The sequence below is a fragment of the Punica granatum genome, unplaced genomic scaffold, assembly GCF_007655135.1.
Source record: "Punica granatum isolate Tunisia-2019 unplaced genomic scaffold, ASM765513v2 Contig00003, whole genome shotgun sequence".
NCBI lineage: Eukaryota > Viridiplantae > Streptophyta > Magnoliopsida > Myrtales > Lythraceae > Punica > Punica granatum.
This window is the reverse complement of record NW_022204030.1, coordinates 24,864-35,187: the sequence shown is the minus strand read 5'-3', so window position 1 is coordinate 35,187 and position 10,324 is coordinate 24,864. Positions and strand designations below refer to the sequence as shown.

Genomic DNA, 10,324 nt, shown 5'->3' with positions numbered 1-10,324 from the left:
CTACCCGTGTATCCGTTGAACCCGTGTACTCGTACACGTTAACACGACCCGTTTATCCGTCAACCCGTTTACTCGTACACGTTAACACGACCCGTTTATCCGTTCAACCCGTTTATCCGTTCAACCCGTTTACACGACCTGTTAACGTGACACGGGACACGTTTATCTGAGAAGGAAAAACAGAGGCGACCTCATTGGTCATTGCCGAAAGTGAAAGCCCAAAAATGAAAAACACATCTTTAACATTCATGTTCAATGCTAAAACAGTCAATAACATTCCAGTTCAATGCCCAAAAACACATTTACAGCATTCCTGTTCAAATGTTCAATGCCATAACAATCAATAACATTCCTGTTGCAGTGTCTTGGATGTCGTCTACATCAAGCTCCAAAACATCATCATCTTGGTTTATCGTGGCCATGTGTTTTTCCCTCTCAGAAGATTCCAAGTTCACCTCCAAATTATTTTCTGATGTCATTATTCCTAAAAAAACAGACAATGAGAAACTGATTAACACGAATGGAAAAAAGAACTTATAAATTAAAAGGCAGTCAAAGCAGTCAAACAAGTCGTAGCATGCTGGGTAGTGGGAAACTCAGACTAAAATTATCCAATAACTGAGAAACTCAGACTAAAATTATCCAATAACTCATACTGGAAATGTGCTTTAATCATTCAGACTTAAACACAGATTGGTGATACCTTCCATACCGGACCACCTGAATTCATATAGTCAGAACAGGTAAAACGCATATGCTTGCACTGATTATAAAAATAGAAGATTCATTCTTCACATTGCAGCAGTAAAATTCAAAATATTCACACAAGTATTGCAAAGGAAGGTGTGACTTAGCATAATAACAGAGAAAGAAAGTGAAGAGAGGCCAAACACTTGGCGAAACATGGTGTAGGTTCTTCATGGACAAACAGTATCACAAAAGTGGAACATAAGAGCAGTTGGAATTACTCAGCAAACAAAAACTTTTCCTTCTGTAAAACAAAAAGTTTTCCTTCTGTAATTACTCCCCAAATTCCTCAGCAAACAAGCAGAGCAGCTGGAATTACTCTCGATGATGGAAGCCCAAGCACAGCAACCTCAAAGCATGAAGAGGTCGAGACTTGTTTTTCGAACTATCAGAATAGGATTAAAAAAACCGAGTGAGATGCATTATTAATCTTCATTTTTTTCCTGAATTACAACGAATTAATCATTCCATTGCTTATTGAATCAATTCTATAAATGCATTACGTTTTCATTGAATTCCTTTTTTCCATTACATATCATTCCATTACGTTTTCATCTGGAAAAAAATTGTCTTTCCAGCAACTTCCACTTAAAGATAACAGAAAGAGAAAGGGGGTGATAGGAACAGCCCAAAACAGAGTACACACATAGAGATCGATCCCTGCCTCAAGAGAGATAGAGATCAATCGGGTCGGCAACAGATCGATGAAACGAGCATAAACAGTTGCAAAACAGAGCAGACAGATCAATCAAACGACAGAAACGGTTGCAAAGCAGAGCAGACAGATCGATTAAACGGGCAAAAACAATTGCAAAACAGAGCAGACGAGTCCATTTCAGAGCAGATCGGCAAGGAAGCGTAAAATGGGTAGGATTCTTACCAGAAACAAAAGAGAAAGGCGGAGAGGGAGATTCAAAAGAGGTCCGTTTCTTTGACAGCTTGAGCTTGAGCAGATCGTCGTCGAAGCCTCGACGGGATTCCGAGAAATCTGAGAGAATAATGGAGTTAGGGTTTACAATGGAGGCCGATGGGAGGAACCGAGGAAGAGGAGGACTGCAGTCTTCTGGACACTGGAGGAAGGATAGTTTCGAAATTAGGGTTAGACTTAGACTCAAAGGATAGTTTAGTAAATTCAGTTAGATAAATGGGTAAACGGGTTACACGATTACAAAACACGATTGAACACGTCTAAATAAACAGGTTTAATCGTGTATAATCGGGTTGAACCCGTTTAACCCGATTATCAAAAAATTCCAACCCATACCCGTTTAACTCCGTGTCGTTTCGTGTCGTGTTATCGTGTCGTATCAAAAATTGCCACCCCTACTGAAGATTCGAAGAAGGAGAGAGCGGAGGACCCGGGGGGCGGCGTTGGGCCCCATTGCCCCAAAAATTGTCCCTTTCCCCTTTCTTCGAGTGAAACCGACCCAGTCCAATCAAAGTTTGGTCACAAAGATTGCTAAAGACCTTGATCAGGCCTGTGGTGTTCAGAATCGGTCCATCGCAGCCCCGTTCTTCTTTCTCTCTCTCTTCACTTCTTGAGACGATTGTGTGGGACAGTGAGGCTCCGACTCTAGCCACCACTGCCTTCGACGAGGTAGCCACTAATGATCAACAGAATTAATATGTAATGATAGGATCAATTGCTACAATAGAGTAAGCGAGAGCGTGTTAAAGGAAATGAAAGTATAGAGATTAAGATTGAGCAGAGCGTCTATGATGCGCTTCCGGCATTTTGGATTTTTAAGACTCGGTTTGGAATCAATTATAGTAATACTAAGCAATGGTGCCATTAACTATATTTTTTAGAAAATTAAGGAATTTACCTAAAATGACTTGTATAATCTCATTTTGAATGTACTTAAAAGAGAGTAATCTATTCACAAAGGATTTTAAAATTAAAAATTAAGGTGGTTAGTTTCAAATGACCTGAATTATGACTAAGGTAGTGTTTGATAAATTAAATGTTTAAAAATTAAGCACTTAATTAGTTTAAAGAAATAAATTTATAGGAAGAGGAGAGGGATGATGATGATGAGAAAATGTTTTGTGAGAGAAAAAGAGTATCGATAAGTGAAAATTGACTTATCTTATTAAGTCAAAATTTTTTTACTTACTCATTAAGTAGTTTTAACTCTATGATTAAGTAAATGTGATCATTATCTTTCATTTTTCTCTTTCTTTCATATTCATTTTCCTATGTAACTAACTTTTAAGTACTTATTTCATTAACTTACAAACAAACACAACTTAAGTCTTATTGATATCTCCATGATTTGAATTCTAACATAGAAATTTGCAAGAGTGAAAACTTGAGCACAACAATTATCAATAAGGAATGGTTTGGGAGTTGTAAAAGTGTTACTTTAATGATTCCAAACAAGTAAAATTACAATTAATTTTGAAATAGAAAATAAATAAAACTATTTTTCATGAACACCTATTTAAACTACTATTACAATCATGTTTCCAACAGCAAAAATTAACCAAATCATCGTTTTGAAATAATTCAAGCATTGTTTTTGCCTAAAAACCAGTTAGAAAAAGCATTTATCCATCAACTAATCCCAAACCTCGATTGTTAAATTTCTAGTATCGATTATCGGCTTTGGATGTAATTTTTTTCACGTTCGAAGCACGACCTATTTTTTCAGCTTTCCCTTTTGGCTCTATGTATGATTCTTCTCTATGTTCATGTAAGGAAATCCCTCTTCTACTTTCGCTCTTCTTTATTTCTTCTAACGTACATTTTCTGAATAATGACAAGATCCTAGTTCTATAGCACGAAAGGGAAATGAGGAAAACATGTCTTACTTGTGAAAGAAGCAAATTCATCTCAGTGGATCTCCATGGTTGAACGGAACGTACGTGAGCACTGTAACAGAAATAATTCTGGGGTGCTTCGGGATCTTTAATGCAATGGTGCAACTCGGGCTCCTTTTCCTGCTTTGAGCCCCTAGTAAGCCAATTAATTAAAACCAAGAAAAAGTGAAATCAACATAATAATGTGTAAGTTACTTTTAAGGCAAAACGAAAAAAATCTAGAAGTTTTAATTGGACCAAACCTGTGAACTTGCCTCGGGTCAAAATGAAATCGGGGGCTTGACGGCTCCCTCTACATAGGGAAGACTTGACGGTAATTTACAGGGTGGAGGAGCTCGGAAATCGTTTGCCGGAAAGATTGTCTTCACAATCGGAATCTGTAGAAGTTCCGTTCGTTACATTCATTGGACAGAACTATGGCTATTGTAATTCGCACTTGATTTTATAAGAAGGCAAATGTTGTGATCGTTCATTATATTCATTGGTCCTCTTTAATTTTTTTTGTCCCTCTATTTTTCTAAGCCTCACTGTTTGAGAGGGTTTTAACTCTTTTTTTTTTAATTTAATTTCTTTTATACGAAGTGTTTTTAAAAGGAGTGAATTTGATAAATTTTTATCTTGTTATATCATTCCCCCTTTTTGTTGTGATTTTTTTACTTTCATATATTTTATAGATAGAGATCATATTTGCTTTTCAAAAAAGATTCAAAATATAATTCTTATACATTCTGTATGGTGCATTAGAAATAGCAATTACCACACATAAACTATGAGGTAGCCAAAAAAAAAAAAACAATTACCACTAGACATGAGCTCTCAAAAAGTTCGTCTTTACCAGTAGATATTAAGGTAGGTTGTTCAAATTTTTTATTCTTTCATTTTTTTTCCTTTTTCATAATGCATGTATTAATTTGTTCCTTTGGTTTTTTAATAGATTTTTCATTTTTTTAATTATTACAAATGTAAAAGAATTACGTTCTATTCCATGTAATTCACGGGCTTTATGACTAATATCTATGAAAGCAAGAAAATGGTGGGCTCAGGCCGCCAAATGGCCCTAGAATGCTTAGCTGCTGAATGAAAATTTCTAGCTTTTTTGAGTTTTTTAAATAGAATTTTGAAAATTTTAAAATATATAGATATAGATTTGTACGACCAAGCAGTATTTTGTCAATTTTTTGGTTTTCTTCTAATTATTTTAATTTTTATATTCAAAATATTTTTTAAAAAATATATTTGTGGGACCTGTCATTATATTCTTAGTTTTCGAGCTTTTTTTTAAAGCGAACTTCTAATTTTTTTTAAACTTTTTAAAAGCATATAAGTATATATTTATGGAGCTGACTGTTATTTTCTCGTGTTTTAAAGATTTTTTAAGAAAAAAATTCAATTTCTTAAAATAAGTAAATGATAGATTTATCGAACTTCTCGTTATTTTAAAATTTTTCAAAATTATAAATATTTTATGAGAAGGTCTAAATAAAGCAAATCACATACATAAGTTTAGAGTTGCTTTTCAAAATACAAATTAGATTATATTTTCATAGATATAATGGCTTATGTATTTACTTTTCCAAAAGCAAATTAGATCATAGTTTTTGTAGATAAGATATATATGATGTATTATTCATATTATATTATGTATAGTATGTTATAAGGTATCACAAAGATATTATATAATCCACCTCAAAGATATTGCTGCCACTAAAGTCCTTTAATTTTGCGTACACACAAGTTTATTGTAGTAAATATACAATTAGACTTTTAGAGTGAGTTTTTCAACTTTTTTGCTTTTTCTCACACATAAATTTTTATAGAATTTTTGAATTCCCCAATTTTATGTGTATGGTTAACATAAGATACAATGTAACACCATAAGAATGTTCATAATATTGAAGAAAAATCTTCATCCTGTTGTGGTCAAATTTTTCTTTTTAATTTTTATGCATGAACTTAACAATATTGAATTTTTTAAGACTTATATTGAGTTCTCTTTTTTATATATTTTTTCCAATCTTATTTGTGAAATTAAGTTACCATTAATTTCATATATCTAATAATGAAGTATACGGTTATTGATTGTAAATTGCTATTTTCAATAATTAACAACACATAGTTTATATTATGTAATAAAATTAGCAGAAAAAGTGCTCGGGATCCACTACTAGGTTTGTGATAATTCAAATTATTATAACTAGTTGTAACTAATAGGTAGTCTCTGCATAATTTGTGACAACTCTCCATTTTGAACAACTTATCACAAATTGAACTTAATTTATCATGACTTTTGATAATCTCTAGATATTTAATGATCACTATTTATCATAAGTTATGAAAGTCAGTATATTTGGTGCTAACTCCCATTGTGAACAAGTATTTGTGATTGAATTTAGTTTTCACAATTGTGATAATCTTCTTACATTTTGTGATTTACTAATTATCACAATTGTAATGATTTCGGTACATTTTGTGAAAACTCCTTGTTCTCATCAAGTTATCACTGATTAGATGTAGTAATAGCAATTAGTGATATATTTATACATTTTCTAATAGCACCGCCATTTTCAATAGGCTACCACTGTTGAACTTTGCCATCATGACTCATGATGACTTTATACATTTTGTGATGACTAGTCATCATTAATTGTAATTAATTCAATACGTATTTATGATAGCTAGCCTCAATAAATTTAGTGCTAACTTACCAAATTGTCGCAGATTGAGCCTTAGTTATCATAAGTTGTGATAATTGTGGTATATTTCACTATAACTCCACTTTAAATAAGTTTACACTAAATAAACTTTAATTATCACAAATTATGATAGGGTAAATTACAAAAAAAAACCCAAATTTTGTAAAAAGTCTCAGTTTTATCCTAAATTTTGTTTTGTAACCGAAAAAACCATAAATTTTTTAAAATATCTCAAAAATGACATCCGTTATAAATTCCGTCAATTTTTGCCTATGTGTGACCTACGTAGACTGTTAAAGGGACCCACCATCAGCAGCAAAAATTGACGAAATTTATAACGGATGTCATTTTTGAGACATTTTAGAAAATCTATGATTTTTTCTGTTACAAAACAAAATTTTGGACAAACTAAAACTTTTTACAAAATTTGGGTTTTTTTTTGTAATTTACCCATTATGGTAATATAAGTTTATTTTTTGATAACTAGTAATCAATATTTTAGTGATAATTTGTCAAGTTATGACAAATTTACATAAAATAATAAAAATAAGGACAAAACATAAGGAAATGCCATGTAAAACGAAGGAAGCTTTTTCGTTGCATGACTTTTTATGTGCCACCAATAAAAATGGAATAAGTGGCATAATGTAATGTTGCCACCTCGCTTTTGAAATCGAAAAAATATATATTCATGGAATACGAAAAGACTAAAATATAATAAATTGACTAAATTGAATAATATTATATTCACTGGCTAAAATCTCTTCTAAGATGAATGACTAATATTGTGATGTTGAGTATAGTTGCTCTGATACTGGCAAGGAAGTGAAATTGAACTATAAATATAACTTGAGAGTGGAGTCATTCTTCACGATTATGGGAACAATTTCGTCCATCGATTGAGGTTGTACTAGTACTTTCGATTATGGATTTGTGAATAATGTTTCGCTTTCTGGATCGTACGATTGAGAATGATTTTGTATTTATACAGAGAGATCACTTTGATTTCACAATTTTCCGTGATGACGTTTATCATGTTGATCGGGAATTACCTCATGTGAAAGTGGAAAGCATAATTTAACCTATGAAACTCAGGTAGATGTTAGAGGTAATGGCAGAGGCACAAAAGTTAATTAGGACATGGTATGCCTTCCAAGGAATGGGGGTGGTTTGGGACAAGACCTTCATATTTGGAATCTTTCTTGCAATATGAAACTCATTGTAGATGCTCATGAAGAGAGCAGGTTTCTTGTGGATAGCTTGGCTACCGACATACCTATCTATACATAATATATAATTGCTGTGACACTCACCTGAGGCCGCCATGTCTATATATCTAAATGAAAAGCCAGAGCAACATGTAGGAGAATGCCACATAAGACGAACATATGCTCAGGTTGAATGACTTTTCAAGTCACAACTAATAAAGATGCTACAAACGGCACAACACAATGACACTACCGCATTTCATGAAAGTCAAAAAGTTTTAACTAATTGAAGTTTTAAAATTCCTAACTCATGGAATTTGAAAAAAGTTTCTAACATTGGATTAGACCTAATCTATTAAATTTACATAAGACTTCTCTTCGTGGAAGAGAGGAGATTCTAGAATTGTTGCAAATTACTTTTACATTTGGACTAAGCCTTTCTTGCTTTCTGATTGGAGCAATCTATTAGCCATAATTTGAAGCACTGGGGTTAAAGTTTGTGACTTCATGGAAAAATGAACTAAAATTTGTCATTTCATGAAGAAAAAAAACAGCCACATCAACTCCATTAATCATAGTAGTGCCGCCACCTTCTAAATCCATTAAATTATTGATAGTATAGTACATGCAACAACGAGGTGAAAATTCGTGATTTTACAGTAAAACAATAAAAATTTGATAGAACTGAAAAAAAAAATAAAGTTTAATTTTTGTGATGTTATGGGTTATTTTTTTAATTAAAATATAACACCATTTAGCTGAAGACTGAAGTTAGCTAGGAATGAATAGGAAATTAAATTGATAAGATTACGAATAGGTTACACTCAATTTCAAGGGGAAAAAAAAGGTTCGACTCAATTAAATTCAAGAGAGGTCATCAGAGAAATCATGGAGAGCCATGGATATAAAAAATATTGGATGATCGAGAAAGATGATGTAGCACACGCTCTTCTTGAAAATTAAGATGCTGCAAGTTTAATTCCGTAGTGAAATTATTGGTGCCCTTTATTAATCATTAAGTTTTTTATTTTGTTGTAATTCAAGAAAAATATTGCATGAGCCAAAAAAATGCACTAATGAAAGTAATGACAATAAGGACATGATTAAAGAGAACATTAGGAAATGTAATCCGAGGTAGGGCCGACAGTATTTGACATGAAACGATAACACCACATGGATACGACACAGAGTTAAGCGAGTTTGGGTTAAAACTAAATGTGTTTTATGTCTAAATAAGTCAAACCTGTTTAGACATTATAAATAAACGTATTTAAATGTGTTCAACTCTTATAACCCGTTTAGACACAATTAGAACAGTTTATATTATGTGTTATTGTGTTAATAAATTTGTTTTACATATTATATCAATTTATAGGAGAATGTACACTAAAATCATCTAAATTTGTTTATATAAATTACCCATTTATGGTGCTTTTATCATATCAATCGTGTAGTAACGTATAATTAAAGTTAATAGTGTTCTATCATGTAGGTATAATATGTACCTAATAGTAATTGTGTCATATCGTATAGGTAAATATACAAACACATTTAGACACGCTTAGTTAAACGGATTAGACGTATCGTATCATTGTCAACTCGTAATTAAACGTATCGTGTTCGTGTTTGGCAATCTTGACACGTGTTTTGTTCGGGTTTAGAGTTTTTTTACACGAACCTATTTAGACACGACTTGTTTAAACACGATAAGATAGATATTGCCCGTTTAATCCCCTCTAAAGTCCAACCACTCCCTCTCCAAGACCATCTCCAGTCAGTCTCCATATGCCGTCTCTCTCTGCCACATGGAGTTGTGCCGAAGAAAAAGCAACTAGAGACTTCTGCAACGTGGCTAGAGACGTCTCTATGCAGAGACTTCCCTCCTCTGCCAAGAGACGTCTCTCGGTCGAGAAACATCATTTATTGTCACGCGACAATTGCTGTCATCTTTTTTTCTTAAAAAAAGGATTAAAAAAAATAGAAAAATGAGTCCAAATCAAAGACTTGAATTCAAGATTTGCATTGGAACAAGTGTCTATTTTTCTTTAAAATTTATCTCTATGTGACGTGACGCCTATCTCTCCTTTCCTTTCTCTCTATCTCGGTCTCTGGCTCTTACTCTCGTCTTCGGCAATGAATCAGTGAGCTCTCTCTCTCTCTTTCTCTTTTGTATGTGTGTGAAAAAAAGAGAGTAAATAGGCAATTTCGTTCCTGACTTTCGCACGTTGCATCAACTTCGTCATTGACTTATTTTTTACATCAATTTCATCCCCGACTTTGCACGATTACATTAAATTAGTCTCTGACTTTGCACGGTTACTTCAATTTAGTCCCTAACATTTGCAGCACAAGTCCCTGAGTTTTGGCGTTACATCAGATCGATCACCGGTTACATCAATCTAGTCCAAGTGGCTGAGGGATAGACGGCATCATTGTTCCGTTAATTTCTTAAGGGACTGAATTGATGTAACGCGTGGGAAAATTGATGTAACATAGAAATTAAATGATGTTCGTTACATCACTTACATCCTTAATGTTGATTGCATCATCCTTCCCCCTCCCTTTTCCCGCCTGTTTGAAGACGTTTCATCTTCTTCCTCTGCTTTCTCTCTCTCTCTCTCTCTCTCTCTATCTGTCTCTCTCGCCCTGTGCATTGTCTTTCTTCAAGTGCGAAACGCATAATCTCCAAGTTCCAGTGAGATGATCATCAAGATAAGGCTCAAACGAGCACTATGGAAGACGATAACCACAAGTTTGTCTGTATACTCAAGTAACTTTCGCTGTCTGTGTTTTTCGGTGAAATGTGGGTTTTAAAATGAACAGATTTTTTAGGGGTTTTGATCATCAGCACAC

At 33.4% G+C, this 10,324-nt stretch overlaps 1 protein-coding gene across 1 annotated transcript; it reads right to left on the bottom strand.

Moving 5' to 3' along the window:
* Positions 1-225: 225 nt before the first annotated feature.
* On the bottom strand, positions 226-7,589 carry LOC116189740. The gene is made up of 4 exons (XM_031519454.1): positions 7,577-7,589; positions 2,075-2,351; positions 1,628-1,851; positions 226-484 (listed from the first exon to the last, which is right to left on the bottom strand). Exons 1-4 carry the CDS (start codon positions 7,587-7,589, stop codon positions 318-320), a joined length of 681 nt encoding a protein of 226 aa, XP_031375314.1. The 3' UTR covers positions 226-317.
* Between the last annotated feature and the right edge of the window lie 2,735 nt (positions 7,590-10,324).

Bases quoted from the DNA above. Each gene is read 5' to 3' on its own strand.
- LOC116189740 (XM_031519454.1), bottom strand. The intron at 1,852-2,074 runs GTAGGGGTGGCA...TTTGAGTCTAAG, and splicing joins TCTCCTTCTTCGAATCTTCA to TCTAACCCTAATTTCGAAAC. The intron at 485-1,627 runs GTAAGAATCCTA...CTGTTTTTTTAG, and splicing joins GCCTTTCTCTTTTGTTTCTG to GAATAATGACATCAGAAAAT.